The sequence below is a fragment of the Pteronotus mesoamericanus genome, unplaced genomic scaffold (assembly GCF_021234165.1).
Source record: "Pteronotus mesoamericanus isolate MK-2021 breed Mesoamerican mustached bat unplaced genomic scaffold, CSHL_Meso_final scaffold_54, whole genome shotgun sequence".
Taxonomy (NCBI): Eukaryota; Metazoa; Chordata; class Mammalia; order Chiroptera; family Mormoopidae; genus Pteronotus; species Pteronotus mesoamericanus.
The window spans coordinates 19,900,661-19,917,404 of NW_026555321.1; the positions used below are offsets into that span (position 1 = coordinate 19,900,661).

The window sequence follows — 16,744 nt, forward strand, 5'->3', positions numbered from 1 at the left end:
GGAGGCTTGGAATACATGAAAATGAGCAATACTTCCTGTGTGGGGGTTCTCAGAGCGGAGTTGGGAGACGGAAATTTATAATGTTTCAAGATCAGACACACAATCAGAGCAGAGTAAGTGCTCAATATACAGTTGTTAAATAAATGAAGGAATTCACAAGAAAAAAATGATTAATTTTGCAAAATAAGTAACTTTTCACATATTTGCATCATCCCTATGTAAATACAATGGATATGATAGTGCCTGGAAAGCCATAAAATGCAACATGTGAAAGAAATTAAAATCAAGAGAAAGAAAGCATGTACTAAATGAAAGGAGAGAAATAAATGGGAAGAAGAAAGGCCCAAAGAAGGCAAGAGGGAGGAAGGGACATCTGTTGACCCACCTGGCCAAGTGTGCACTCCATGCCACCAAGGAAGTCAGCCTCCTTCAGCCCATTGTGGTTGCTGCTGATGTCATGGACCTCGAACCGCAGGCGCTGCACCTCTTCAAAATAAAAGTCCACAGTAAACAGTTTCGAATACACTGGGTTTATGCAAGTGCGAATCACCTCTGTTCTGTCAACCTGCAAGGAGAAAGAGAAAATCCATGTGGGACTAGGGCTTTTTATTATTAACCTTTAGGTAAATTAATTTTATGGTGCTTCACCTTCTTGCAAACCATAAGTGCCCTCCATTGAGTCACCAGGGCCAGCAGTTTGAAAATCTTCAAGGAAGCATCACCCATAGAGAATGAGCTATGCTTCAAGGAGGAAAATCTAATTAGAATAACCTGAAGCTTGTATTTAAAGATTTAGTGTTGTTAGGTAAGAAGGCAGCCAGATACCTCAATTACTAGTGACTGCCTGGAGCCGTAGGATGAGGAAGAGTCTGAGGGCACATCTGGACTCAAGGAGGGGAGCAGGGAGAAATTGTAATAGATTAGTGATGTCTGATGGGCAGAGAATGGTAAATGACAGTGTAGGCGCCCATCTTAGACCACCTTACTCTATATGTGTTTTATAACTCACAATTCCCAGCATAATAAAGTGGAAAGGCCAGGGGAATGGATATGAAGGCAACTGCTTTAAGCCTTAAGTATGCCTTATTCTGGGATTATCATGTTTACTCAGTCACTTCAGTTCCCTGGGCTTCCCTTTCCTTATCAACAAAACAAAGATTAAAGCACGGTAGGTGCCTTCCCGCTCTGATGTTCTGTGATAGTAACTCTCCACTTGCCCCAGTGTCTCAGATCCGTATCTGCCACTCTCCACCCTGCTCTGTGCCCCCAGAGGCTGGCTGATTTGGATTGAATTCCCTGGGCTCCCTTGCCCTCCAGGTTCTGGCAGGAGTCAGCCAAAGGAGGGACGTGGCAGGCTGTCAGACAGTGGAAGTCAGAAAGGGGTCAGGCTTCATGGCTCTGCACATATGGAGTCTGCTAGCAAACGCCTGTCCACAAAGAGAACCTTTGCTGGGATCTGGTAGCCCCGCCCCACCTCCCTCTCTTCAGACCAACAGGTGGTAATGCCTTCCTGCTGTTGCTATCCCTGATGACTTAGATGCCTGGGATGCCTCACCATCCTTTGTGGGCTTCTTTATCCCTGCCCATGCCTTGAAAACAGCCCCTCTGCAAGGAGCTTCACCTGTTAGGAAAAACTCTCTGGGTATATCATCTGTTTTCTGCTGGTGCCCTTACTGCTAAGATTTTTCTATGTCTATCACATGTAAAAATACACAATGCCATTTATATTTTGGGAAATCTGAAAGGACCAAGTTACAGAGCCAAGATTTTACAGTGTCTCTCAAATGGAGATATCCATTGCTTATATTTTACAAATCAGTGGGAGTCTACGTGTCCTGTTGGTTTTCAAAGAGAAACATTGTTTAAAGAATACTTCATAAATGCCATTCATTAGCACAAAGTGGGGAAACCATTTCCTCTCCTTCCAGGAGAGTACAGGGACAGAGTCTCTCAGGAAAATGGTCTTTGACCACATCATGCATGTACGTGGTTTCCAGCAAAGAAAATTCGATACTTGCTTCCACTGACATTCTTTCTTTTTTTTAAGTTTTTTCTCTTCATTGTTTCTTTAATCAGATTTTACTTGCTTGCTTTTTCCTCCATATTAGATTTATTTTTAAATTTTTATTGAATATATTGGGGTGACATTGGTTAATAAAATTACATAGGTTTCAAGTGTAAAATTCTATAATCCATCACCTGCATATTGTGTGTTCACCACCCCAAATCAAGTCTTTTTCTGTTGCCATTTATCCCCCTTTTGCCCTTTTCTAATTCCTTCAGCCCCCTTCCCCTCTAGCAATCACCATACTGTTGTCTGTGTCTATGAGGTTTTTTATTGGGGTTTTTTGTGTGTTTAATCCTTTCACCCAGTCCCCCAACTCACTTCCCCTCTGACAACTGTCAGTCTGTTCTCTGTATCTATGAGTCTGTTTCTATTTGACCTTCTTGAGTTCAACGATTTGTCCCTTGCCCAGGTCCTGCCTATGGGCTCATGTGAGAGAGCTGTTCTGTAAGGAACACCTCCTGCTATTCCTACTGGGATGTACAATCCAGGTTGCAAGGAATAGAATGTGGTTCTGGTTACATCCTTGTCCAACAGATAGAAAACCAAATCCAAACCAATGGTTGATTAGCATTTTACAAATGCTATTGTTCAGTCCAATGGTGATCTGACTATTCTGGCTATGCCTGATGACTCAGCTTCTATTGAGCTGACTTTCACATTTTTATACACAATGTTCAATCTGGGGGATAAGGCTGAATATATCATGGTTGATTTTACAGGTACAAGGATTTACTGTATGGGCATAATTTTTTTCCAGTTGTTAGAGGATCATGGTTTTGAATAATAGTATAAATAAGAGATCACAAACTCGTAGCCTGCAGGTTCAAGCTGACTTGAAGGTATTTTGTTGGACCCATTTAATAGTATTTTTCCCTTAACTTGTCAACATAGAAGAAAGGCTATTTCTATTGCTCAACCTTTCATAAAAAAAATCATAATATTTGGCAATCTGGGGCCACATTTGCACACGGCAACAACTGGTAACTGCTCCATTCAGAAGGGGCACTCACTCTCTGGTTGCCAAGCTCTCTGTTTCAATGAATTTCCCTGCTTTGCCCCTAGAAGCATCTTTGTAACATCTAGCCCAAATCTGTAGAATAATGAGGCATATAGTAAGAGATTTAATTATATTCATATGGTACTATTTGATAGAGAATTTCAAAATGACTCCCAAGAAGTTAACTTATAGGTAGATTTGACATCCTCAAAACACAGAAACGGAACACTCTCTCCTTATGGATGGAAGAAGAGTCAAAGGCAGGTTTAGATTCCATCTAATTCTAGTCATTTTTCCTCTGCTTTGACCACCCCAAATGGCACAAATGGCTGATTTGCACTGATCCTTCTGCTTATCTTCTCACTTCTTGATTTTCAAATGATGATCCCACACAGGTATAAAGTTCACGTTGGCATCAAGCTACACAACTCAGACAGTTTATTCAAGGCACACTGAAAGCAAACAACTCTGAATGATGTGGTTTCTTGAGGGAAAGGACTGGTTGGAAAGAAATTAGGCAAGACACATTTGCATTACCAAGGTAGGTAATTTCCAAAGATAATCTCAGGGCCAACAAAAATCCTAACAGCACCTAGGTTCTCAGAAAAAGGAGAATGGTGGTAGAAGACATGTTTGCAACACTAAATGCTTATTCGAAAGATGTTTCAAACCTTTCTGCATTCCCAGCTATTATGGGAGACACACATCTTTTCTGAAGACTGAGGCCAAGTTTAATCTGAGTAACAGAGCCTAAGGTAGCTCATGTTTCTCACTGAGATGTGTTAAGGTCAAGGTGATTGTTTCCAAAAGACTATCCACCAACATGCTACTGGCTGCATCAGAATCAATCAGGCAGCTTTCTTTAAAACTCAGATTCCTGAAAAAAAAAATACAATAAAAAAACATCGAGAACTATAAGGGTCCTTTACAGATCATTAGGCCATTTTATGGATGAATTATTTGAGGCCCAGAGAGATTCAGTGATTACCTAAGGCAACAAAGTCAGTGATCAAGCAAGAAGGGAAGCCCAAGTCTTTTTCACTCAATTCTGCTCTGCTCTGTGTTATTTTACCCAATTCTTGCTGTTCTCTTTAGCTATGTAACGAAAGTATTTTCATCTAATAAAAATATTTTTTAAAACTATAAAACAGATAAACAAAAACTCAGATTCCTATTCCCTACCCACAGCTATTTTGATTCAATAGGATAAGGTGGGACCCAGAAACCTGTATTTTTAAGAGTGTCCTGGGCAATTCTGATGTAGAATGTAGGGTAAGGGGAGGCAGTCTGGCTCCCTCACCCAGATGCGTGGGTAACTGGAAGGAGCAGCTTCTCACACCTTGAAGGAGTCTGATAAAGCGGTGTTGTCACAGCCTTGAGCCTGGGTCTCACGGCCTTGAGCCCAGGTGCAATAAACTGCCCCCTAGCCTTGAATAGGTTCACATGTGCAGCTCATGTGAGGTTACTTCACTTTCTGGCCTGCAGCCTGCTAGCCTGCTTTGTTTGGAGCTAGTACTTAAGGGGTAGGAACTTTGGATAAGGGAGGGAGTCGGGGCACCAACTTGGACATGGGCTTGTGGTCTGTGTGACTCTCCAAAATAAAGGCTTGTCAAGCATCCCCACGGCTCCATGAATCTTCTTCCATCTGCCTGAGTGTCAAGTGGACCTGTGTCTTTGGCCTCTGCGTCTCTGGGTCTTTGGGCTTCTGGAACTGCCACAGGCAAAGGCGCAGAGGTTTTGGGAGGTGAGCACTAAACAGCGGGAGGCTCTTAGTGTGGAGAAGGTGAAGGCAGAGACCCAAACTAATGCCAGTCACTGAACGGTCTCAGGTTTCCTGAAGAAGTACCAGCCCCTGTCCCCAAGGATAACAGAAACGGTGAAGCACGACATCATGGGCCAGAGCGACATCATGGCCTCTAGGTCAAGCATGCAGTTAGGTATTCCTTCAAACTGATCTTCTTTAAATATCTCCTCAACATTTATTTAGTGAGGGTGGGAAGAAAATTAATTTTCTCTGAATAAAAAATGGAAAGCTTTCTTGATGTTCAAAAATAGAGTATTTATTGAAGACAATTTTTCAAACTATATAACTTCCAAGAGGGCATATTAGAGCACATAAAATTTAGACAATAAAATCAAATCACTGAGCCACCAGACGTAGCATTATCCAATTTCAGGATTCTGGTTGCTGATTTCAAGTGACTGTCCTATAGCTGCAATAAATTGCGAGTCTCAAAATCACTCAACAGAGATAGGTTGGTGCTAGCTAGTGAGATATAACTTTTATTTTCAATTTAAGTGATTTCTCTGCTTCCATAGGATGAAAACTCTTTCACATTTGTTGGTTATATAAAGAGCCAGAAGTGAAATCAAATTTACTGGTGCTATTTTTGTGTTATGTCTACATGGCGAGGATGCATCATGTGGGGGGGCTGGCCTGACCAGCCACATGGCCTGGTTGTTCCTCTTTAACAGCCTCTTAAATGTAAAACATGCCTGATAGTGGTGGCCTTTGCTTCTCCTTAACATAAAATCCTGAGCAGAAGCTGACCTTGTGCCTTGACATATTCATCTAGTGTGGCGGTTCTCATTGGGAGTGATAATTTCCCAGGGGTTATTTGGAAATGTATAGGGGCTTTTGGTGTTGTCATGACAAGGTGACATCACTAGATACTAAATATCCTACATTGTGGATGTTAGTCCTGATTAACACAGAACTACGCATCTCTCAAAGGTAGTAGTGTTCCCTGTAGATTCGATCCACTTTCTACCCCAACTAAACAAATAGACAAACTTCTACAAGGGCTCTCTGGTTTTCAGAACAATCGACATGCGTGGATTTAATAAAGATGAGAAACTTTGGAAGTCCCTCCATTTGAAGTAAAAGTTTTGTAAAATTAAATATATCATCCTCATTTTGCATATGATAAAACTAAAATTGCATCAGAAAAACAGTGGCAAAAGTAAACCTAGCCTGTCTGATTATAAAATAACACTCTTTCTACTATACTATTTGAATAATACCAAAATTTATATGTTGAAATCCTAATCCCCAATACCTCAGAATGTAACCTTATTTGAAAATAGGGTCATTCTCAAAGTAATTCATTAAGGTGAGGTCATACTAGAGTAGGATGGACCCTGATGTGGTGACTGGTGTCTTATAAAAGGAGGACTTTGGACACAGACACACACACAGGGAGATGCCTTTTGAACATGAAGGAAGACATTGGAATGATAATGCGCTCACAACCCAAGGAACACCAAAGATTGCCAGCCAACCACCAGACGCCAGGTGAGAAGGATGGAACAGAGTCTCCCTAATGCCCTCAGAAGGAACAAATTTTGACCTTGATTTCCACCATCTTGACCTTGGACTTCTAGCCTACCAAACCATGAGAAAATAAATGCCTGTTGTTTAACCAATCCAGACTATGGTACTTCATTACAGCAGTCCTAGTAAACTAATACACTATTCTACCTGTCTCAAAAAATATCCAGCCTGGGGCCTCTCACAGACTTATCTCCAGAAAGGCACTCTTCACCCACCACGTGCTAAAACATTCAACTGTTCTAGAATGAACTTAATAATTAATTAAGAATTAGAAATGTCTCTCTCATTATCAATCCATGAAAACCTCCCTTCATCTTCTTGCTATGCACGTAACATTTCTCTCAAGTAACAGGGCCTCTTGTACCAGCTGGGTTCTGTTTCCGGGATTCTGAGGATGAACTTGCCAGAGATCCTGCAGCTTGACAGCCCTTCCACCACCTGACACAGCCCTGGGCTTGTGTTTTTCAAAGTGGACAGCAGAGTCCCATCTCCTTGAGCAGGAGTGAGGCGCAGAAGTAAATGAAATAATCATCACCTGACATGCACTTTCAGCGAGGCCGGCAGTGCTATAACCATGAGTCCTGGGTCTCCCTCTTCCCTTGCTGTCCTCCCCGCCCTTCTAGGCTGCTGGCTCCATCCACACAGAGCCTGAGACCATCCTGCCTGGATCGGCATATCAGCTGGGGGGTCTCAAATATGGCTTCCTGTGCCGAATGCCTCTGTGCCCTCCACAGCTGTCAATTTTCCACAGTGCAAGTGCCCAGTTTGTGTGACTTAGTTTCTCGATTTCTGCTCTGTGTCTCATTGCCTTGAGCCCCAACCCACTTAGCATGGGAGTCTTGTCACTGAACCAGTGATATCCAATAGAACTTTCCATGATGATGGAAAGGTTTGATATCTGCACTGTCCAACATGGTAGCCACTAGCCAGACATGGCTATTGATCACCTGAAATGCAACTTGTGGGACTGAAGAACTGAATTTTAAATTCAAAGTGGATGGCGCACCCGCAAATGGGATTAGTGCCCCTAAAAAAGAGCCCCCAGAGAGCTTCCTTGTCCCTTCCATCATGTGAGAACATAGTGAGAAAATGGGTGTCTATGGACCAGAAACAGGGCTCTCACCAGGCACCAAACCTGCCAGTGCCTTGATCTTGGCCTCACCAGCTTCCACAACTGTGAGAAATAAATTTTTATTGTTTGTAAGCCACTGATCTAGGGTATTCTGCTATACAGCTGCATGAATGGACTAAGACATCAGGTGATTTAGCTTGAAAATCTACCCATGCACAGTTATGAACCAATGCAGTTTAAAACTCTTAACCAATGCACAGTTATGTTTGATAAGCAGTAATATTATATTACCAACCACCATGGCTCAGCTTCCAGGTGCATGGATACTAGGAAACAGATTTTGTGCAATCTACTCTGAGTACCACACTCCAACCTCTGGATCAGACTTTGTGTATTAGGACATTTCTGTTTCCTTGGAAATTCCCATTTTGACTATCATTCATTTCATTATAGGACATGAAGGCTGAATGAAATAACCACATTATGGATAGATTTACTTGAACGTCTAATTCAAGAGAGCACTGCATTAACTGGAATGTTCCCAATTTGTGGACCAAGAGTTAGCAAATGTGCAGGTTATTCTCCTTTGCATCCCCAGATCCTTCTGCTCTGCTCTGTGCCCCAGGAGACTGGTCTGCACGGATTGCTTCCTTTGGGTTTCTTTGCCAGCTTGGCTCCTTCAGCTAATAGAAGGCACCAGTTGGAGATCAGAAAGTGAGAGAAAAGGCAGGTTGGTGTGTTTTTCTTGCCTCCTCCCTGCCCTGTGTTGCAGTTTAGGCAGTGACTATATCCCTCCCCCTACAGACTCTCATAGAAGACTTTCTGCAGGGCTCCAACTCCCACTGGTTCTAGTACCGCCACTCCCCTCCCCCCTGCCCCGACCCCTGCCCACAAAGCCTGGTGATGGCTTCCCGCTACCGTGAGTCCCAGAGCTTCTCGCAATCCCTTGGTGATTCTTTTAATTTCACCCACACAACTCAAAGTGGTCCCTTAATTAACATTTCTCTTTTTTTTTTGGCTAGAACTCTGACTGGTTCTGCAATGCTGTTAAAAATGGCCCAAGGTACTGCAAAACCTGTAAGAGGTTCTGAATCTGAAGGGCAGATGAAATTGTATTGAGTCTGGTGGCTCATGATGAATGAATTACATGGTCTCTTAAAACTTTGAAAAGTGGTATTCAATGTGGGATTCATGTCTTAAGTTCTTTTTAGGCCCAGCATCCTACTTGCCAACCATTCCCCAAAATGGGTCATAAGCAACATTCACTGAGTACTTCGTATGCACAAGGCATTGTTCTAACCAATTCACATACACCACTCCACTTAATCATCCCAACAACCATATGTTACCACTACAACTATTGTGCACATGAGGAAATTTAGGGTTAAAGAGGATAACATGCCCAAAGTCTCCAGCTGTTCAGGGATGGAGCCCCTTGGGATTTTCTATAGACTTCTTTCCTGAAATGGGGCATCCCTCTTGAGGAGGACAAATCTATTGAGGAACCCTGGGCAGAGTGGTTTGAAGCAGAGCCCTTTCCAACACCCAGTGCTCCAAATGCTCTTTGAGAGGAAAATAATCTTTAACTTCCCCAGCTGGGTGACAGACCCTGAGAAGTCTTTTCAGTGTGCCAGCTGAGTGTCTAGTCTGCCTTTGCCAGTCTTTTAACTTTCTCTTCCCTCTCCTTTAATATTTTACTCTTCAAGTGCCTTCCACTTCAAATGGCTCTGGAGAAATCTGGATGTTCCAAGCCAAGAGGACATTAAAAGATTCTATGATATAATGGTGACTTTCAGTCCTAAATCAACTGTGTTCTAACCCCCAATCTAGCTGTAAGCTGGCACATAAATATCAAGCAGTCAGAAACTGCCTCGCAAAATTCACACCTGCCTGCTAAGAGCTAAGAGCTAAGGGCAGGCAGAGCCTGCAAGGAGGAACGTGTTGGGTTGCAGGTTGCTCCAAGTTGTAGCTACTGCCAGATCCTCCTCACATAGAGCTTGGAGGTCAATGTACAACTTGAAGTATAGCAATTTGCACTTCACTCAGATGTCGGTTATTTAACTGGATGTTCCCACCATCTCATCTCTCCATCACAGCTGCATAGTGACCTCAGGAAAGGTCACCAAAGACGGGGAAGCCTTAGTTTTGTCATTAATTGATGTTTGAAATAGTGAAAAGAAACTCATCGGCAGGCTGCACACACGTCTCAAGCCCCACACACTCAGCAGCCAGCAGACTGTACGGTGAACTCACGAGCCTACCTCCACCCTCCTCATAATAGATGTCCACCTGTGGGCATGAAGCAATACCAGTAGTTCCAGAGCTTGGGGTCAGCATCCTAGGTTTCAACTCTCCCTTCCCCAACTCCTTCAGAATAACCAATATTCGTTCTCTTTATAAGTCAATTCTCAGTTGCCCAAATGTGAATTAGTCCCAGGATCCAAGTGGACCTCCTCCAAATGCCACTGGGCGGGAAGGGGCACATCAGCCTTACGCCCTCTGCTCTTCCCCACAGCTCTCCCCTCCCCTTGACACTGCTCTCCCTGTGAAGTGTATGTGGTTGATAGCAATGACCTCGGAACTTAAGATTCTTAAGAGTTCACCAAATCTGGGAATGGCAGCACCTTTCACCCTGCCTCTCAGTGCAGAGTGGTCGGTGGGAACAAGGTGTTGCAAAGGTACCTGGAGTTATCTCTGTATTTGGTGGGCAGACTGGTCAATTAGCAATGTCTGCCCTGGGTGTTGGAGTGGGTAATGGTGTCTCAGGTGTCACATGTACATCATTTCCCTTTTAATCCAGTGATTCAACATTTAGCAGAAGACACTGAGGCCCACAGATATCACTCTAATATATAAAATGGAATAGTAGTCAGCCATAAAAAAGAGTGAAGTCTTGCCCCTTGGGACAGCATGGATGAACCCAGGGCATATTATGCTAAGAAACTAAATTAGACATAGAAAGATAAATACCATATGATTTCATTTATATGTGTAATCTAAGAAATAAAATAAGTGAGCAAACAAAACAGAAACAAACTTATAGATACAGAGAACAAATTGATGGTCACCAGATGGGAGGGGTTGGAGGATAGGTTGCCAGTTATAAAAATAATTACAGGGTATATAGTGCACCACAGGAAATACAGTCAATAATATTGTAGTAACTATGCATGGTGTCAGATGGGTACTAGGCTTATCAGGGTGATCGCTTTGTAAGATATATAAATGTCTAATCGTATTGCACATCTGAAACTAATATAACATGGTATCTCAACCGTAATTAAAAAATAAATTAATTTTTTAAATAACATTCTCAAATTCCTAAAGCTACAAACTGGCAGCTGAGATGGGGACCCAGGCAGGCTGTCTGGGTCTCATATCTCCTGGTCTCACTACACCAAACTGTTGATTCCGTGGCTCCTCACAGCTACACAGGCGCTTCCAGGAACCAGGGCCCAGCGCACCAGCATCGAAGTTTAACACAGACATAACACATTCAGCCTTTGTGTGTCTGTGTGTTTGTCAATGGAGCTAATCCCCTATGGCACCTGGAACAGACGTTTACAAATCAAATCCACTGCAGGAGGCAACGCTACGGAAACAGGCCTGGCCAGGAGATCGGCTCATAGGAAAAGGGTGAGCCCAAGTGCCTCCCTCCACGAGTATCAGTCAGAGAGGACCGCCAACCAAGCCGGGCGGGGAGGGTTGGCTAACTGGGCAGTGCACGGTCAGACATCACCGCAGGTCCCTGACTGGGATGACGAACACTTTCAAACAACAGTCCTGACACACACGTGGCAGCACAGCAACTCCACAAGCAGCCAGTGTCAAGTGTCTTTTAGGTTTTGGAAGCCTCGCCCATGGTACCCTTTCCTTAGAAAGCCGTCCTGCAGAATGTATGCTACAGGCTCTTGAGGATTCTGCAGCAGATGAATGGACTCACTTTTCTAAAGGTTTCCGAACTTTTTTAACACATCTTTCTCCCCCTCGTAAAATACATCCAATTAATATCCAACAAAACACATTTGAAAGAGTTTGCACTAAAGGGTTAAGAAAGTAGGTCTCTTTTCTTTCTCCAAGAGCAAGGGACTTAAAACACCAGTGTGGCAAGTTGCTTTATGTATTCCACACTTGGCAAAGTGCCGAGAATAAACGTTGTTCAGTATTTATTCATTCAATGAATGAACAGATAATAAGCCCCTGAGTGTGTTTTATGTTTTGCAATTTCCACGCCACCTGCCTCTATTTTTCCCTGATATTTCTCTTGACCAGCTTTTCTTCCCTATCTCCTTATTCAAATATTGAGCTTCTATTGGAAGCCAAACCCAAATTATCACAAACTCTTATTATCATGAGACTCTCTCCTAGCAGCAGAAGACAGATTGGTAGAGATAACTGAGTTTTTTGTCCAGCTGGGGCGGATTCCAGGATGAACCACGGGCTTTCTGCCTTCTGTTCACAGCCAATGTAGACCAAATGACTTTGTTCAGCTGTATGCCACAGGCCCTGCCTGGTGGCAAACCTGGGCTGATGGCCGCCTGACAGTCACTAGCTACACACCTGGATTCTCTCTCCACTGTGACCCAACAACCAGCACCCACGTCTTGTTCCAGTTCCATATAGATCACTTTTCGTTTTACTAGTTCCTGAAAACTTCTTCTTGAAGTCAAGGAATTTACAACATTTTACTCTATCTGTTCACTACAAAGTTGAAGCTGCTTACACAGGGTTGAGAGAAAGCATGATGGGAGGGACACCTAAGTTTAGGAAGCACCTCTCTTTGTTGGATCCTGATTGCTGGGGGCCTTGAGTCTACCCTGCGGTAGGCTGAGTGTTAGACTGTTCTAGACTCTTACAGGTGATGATGGTTCCCTCTCTGACCCAGCATATTCCAGCCTATTCCAGCTATTCCACATACCAAAAAGTTCTCCAAATATATATATGTATTTTTTTCTTTCCTACTTCTGTTTCTTTCATTGTAAACATAAGAAAGAGAGGTTCTAATAAATGAAAAGAATTGGTATTCATAAAATTAACTGCAATGGATTTTTAGGTTTCCGGCCAACCTCCTGGGTAAACTGATTCTTTATGGCAATTACTCTAAGACTGTCACAAGATAATGTCTTTGTTAGAAGAGGTAAAAATTCTTCTGTCTTTCTTTTTCTCTTTCCCACTCTTAAATGTCTACTTCTTCTGCCTGTAAAAACACATGTACATATAGCACACAAGGCTCCTTTTCTGAAGTGTATATCTCTTTTAGAGACACCTCCCACTAATGCCGTGACATTGCTTACTCATCTGTCATTATGTTTGTTGATATTGAAGAGCTTACATCGCTGGGTCCTTCACAAGGTAACAAGTACTATAAATGAGTGGGGCCAAGGCACTAAGTGGTAAAATTTCCTGTCACACACTATCATCACCATCAGCATTATCCAAATAATCACCAGTGATCATTATTTATTGCATGCTTATATTGTGCAAGCACCAGGGAGAGGTTAGGCATTCTCATAATTATACAGAAGGAGCAAATCAACAATAGCTGACGTGGTTTGATAGCTTACCATGGGCTCTGTGCTAAGTTTCTGATGCTCATTCTCTCTCTGAAGCTACACAACAGCCCTTCTATGTGGCTCAACATTTTAGAGGGTTCAGGAAACATTACCCAAAATATATTGCTTTCTTGTGACATCAACAATGTCAGTGCCTAACCTTGCCACCCACCCCTGGACCCCTGGAGGAATGTTTTCTTCCCTAACCTTCTTTTCCTAAGTCTTACTTATTTGGCTAAAGTGAATTCCTTGCAATTCCTTCTGATTAGCAAGTTGTGCCCACTTCCATGCATTTTTCTCATTCTTCAGTAAAGTTTTAATGAATGTGTTTGCTTTTTCCAGCACTGAGTTAGGGACCATAGGGATTCAGCATTAAACTAGACAAATACCATCCATCCCAAAGCGAAGCGTTCAATTTATAATATAGGTGTTCTATTCATTCCATGTAAGGCCTTGAGCACAGAGGAAGGACATTCTATGTAGTGGTGGCAACGGGCACTACTCTGTGGTGCCCTGTGGCGGAGGAATTCCTTCTCAGAGAAAGACATAAAACAAATTCTCATAAGTGACATCTTTAGATGTACAATGTGTGCGACAGATACAAGTGGCTCTTCATCAGAGTGGTAACAGCAGTTCTGCAAGCCTATTATATACATTTTATTGGATCTGGCAGCTGTTCTGGGATCTGGGCTGAGTGTTTTTTTCTAACTGTACAGCAAGAAGACATCAGGTTTTCAGGAATTAAGATGCCAAGGCCAGAATGCAGCAGATTTTGGATCCATAAAGAGAAGACTTTTCTTACAATCAGAAAATCCTGAAGAAGGAATAAGACATAGCTTGGCAGGAATGAAGAAGAAGAGATTTAAGAAACAGGTGTGGGGATGGGGGAGAGGGAAGGAACAGACTGATTGTTAAGGTTTCTTCAAAACCTGAAATTCTAATTCTAAACTTGAAGCCAAATAAGGATTGTTTTAAACTGGCTTTGGTGGAGAACAGGTAGTTTTTAATTACCTGGAGGATGAGTTGAGTGGTTATGAACTGTCCATGGTTCAGTTCCAGCTCTCTGACTTTGCCTGAACCAATATGAGGTCTATTTTTCTTGGTCCACATGCACAAAACATCAACACAACAGAACGTGTGTGTATATTAATCATGCCTTTGTATTTTCTATATTTCTGATGCTTTGACATCTCAGGGCCTTCCAGGAAGAGAGTGTTCCGCTCCAAGCTAGCCAGTTCTGAGAGATAGTAACAAAGCCGGGATCATGTGTTTCCCATGTAAACCAACACAGAGACCGCTGCCCTCCCTCCCCTGCAACTACCTCCTTTACCCAGTTCTTTCAGTTCCAATCACCATCCCCCTGCCCTGACCAGGGCCAGGCATCAGATCACTAGGTGCAGCCACTGTTCCCCAGAGCTCACTGAAATTAGTCAAACTAGCTCACCAGAAACTGCTAACTGCCTCGCTCATTCCTTCCCATGCAAACCAACAATAAGGACTCTTGCCCGTGTTTTCTTCTACTCCTGCTGCCTCCTGACTCACCCCAGTGCCACTCCATGTGGCCCTGTGTGGCATATGGTGCCTCCCGGTTCTAGGGAACACACTATCGTCTTCTTCCTTTGCCACTGTCATTTCCATGTGAGTGAGCCTTACCCTACCAGATTAAAACAAATCCTGGGCACCCTCAAAAAATGTAACTATAGGCAAGCAGACAGTCTGATAGAGAAGAAACAACGAAAATGGATATTTAGGGATTATTTTGTAGATTTAAATTGCTTTTCACTGGCCTCTGGGGTCGGTAAAGGAAAGAAGCTGCTGTTTCTTGAGCACCTACTATATGCTACTGTGCTTACATTATATTACTTAGGTCTCCAAACACAGTAATATTGCAAAGTAGATACAATCAATACCTTCCTTTTAAAACTGACCCTTGAGGAATTTATCCAGTAACTTGCCGAAGGTTATACTTTCAGCTCTGGCAGTGCTGCAAGTGTAGCCAGGCTTGCTGCTCCAGGTATCTATTTATTTATTATACCACAGCTACCTCTCCCTACACCACAAAGAAATGTCAAAGCAGCCTCCCCTAATTCTGCTTCAAGGTGGCAAAGATAGAATGGGGAAGGATCATTCTCATCTCCTGCTGACAAAGCCAATTGGATTCTTGAGACAATAACGTATGCTAGACTTGATAGCAGAAAAACACATATTTATAACCAAGTAATATGGGTACAGGGTATGACAGGCAAGGTACTGAAACTCAGCATGTCTATTGTAGCTTCACATGGAGCTGGTCTGTGGCTGGTAGGGCCAGGTGTTTTCCACCTGCTGGTTTCAGGCAGGAATTCCCCATCTGTGCATGGCCTCAGCTCAGCTCCATGTATCTTCATAACCCAAGGCTTAATTCTTGGACACCTTTTATTTTCTCTCTACATGGGTCCTTAGGTCACCCCATCTCATTTCATGGCTTTAAATAAAATTGATAAACTGATGACTTCCAAACTGATATCTCAAGCCCAGATGTCCTCCCTGAATGTCAGATACATTCATCTAATTAGGCTGCCCCCACCATCACCTTATGCAGTGACATAGACATTGTTCCCAAGAGGAAAAGCAAGACTTAAAAAGGAGAGTTCTTTGCGAGGGGGTGCTGATTTCACTGGGAACATATATAGCTTGGAGAAGTTATAACTAAGTCTTTGTTGTTAAAAACCATGGAGATCGTGGTAGGGAGAAATTAAGAGAGGGCTAGTAGTCTTCAAATATAGTAGCAACAAGCTTCCTGGTAGACCAGCCAGAAATTAATAGAGAGAACCACAGAAAGAAGCAAAGAGGAACGCTCTGGGTAGGAGGGCTGTGGGCCCCCCCTAGGCTGCCCCTTCTCAGGGACAATCAGAGCAGGACATAGGACAGACTCAAAAGCATCTCCAAAGCCACACAGAGGTCCTTCAGCAAAACATGGAGGCTTTACTAGCTCAAGGAGATAAAGCACAAACTCAGATAAAACACTACATGAATATTAAGCTACTCTGGCCCAAGGGTGACTTCCAAGAAGTCCTGCTTTAAAAATCAAATCATGCTCATCCTTGATGGTCTAGAAGTCTATGTGCCTTCGGAATGTAATGCAAAACTGCAATTCCTGAACACAATGACACAGCCGCTGCCCCACCCCTCCTCCCTTCTCCTCCCCCAGTCTCCACACCCCGCATCTAGTGGTAAAGTGTGAAAATCTAACTGCACAAGGGGATTCAAGTATAGACTCAACTGTCCACTCTGTTTCTCCATGTGACGTTTCACAGGCATCTCAAGTCTAACTTTACATGTCAAAACAAAGTTCTTGATAAACATTCCTGGTTTTCTAAGAAAAATTAGAAAAAATATTTCCAAATTAACAAGGGAAAATGAAGAGCAATTTTATCATATGAGCAAAAATAAGGAAATGAACAAAAGGAAATAATAGTGTTAACTACATAATGAACATAGGCTAAGATGCAAGGAACAAAATAAAGTACAATGCATAAATATAAATAGACTAAAATCTATATAAAGACTGTCTTATTGGCTTAAAAAACAGTTGAATGCAGTTTACAAGAAGTAGTTAGAAAAAATAATGAAAATTAAACACAAAGAGATGAATCTAGTGGAATATATATCTAAAGAAAGCAGGGCTGGTGGTATTGATAACAAACAAGACGGAATTTAAGGTTAAAGTATTTAATGGGGT

General features: G+C 42.7%; 1 protein-coding gene across 1 annotated transcript in view; it reads right to left on the reverse strand.

Moving 5' to 3' along the window:
* Positions 1–16,744, reverse strand: part of CPNE4 (copine 4) — a 299,611-nt gene that overhangs the window by 146,059 nt on the left and 136,808 nt on the right. The window contains exon 2 of the mRNA XM_054595926.1: positions 386–565. Coding sequence (XP_054451901.1) covers positions 386–565 — 180 coding nt within the window. The remainder of the gene's footprint in view (positions 1–385; positions 566–16,744) is intronic.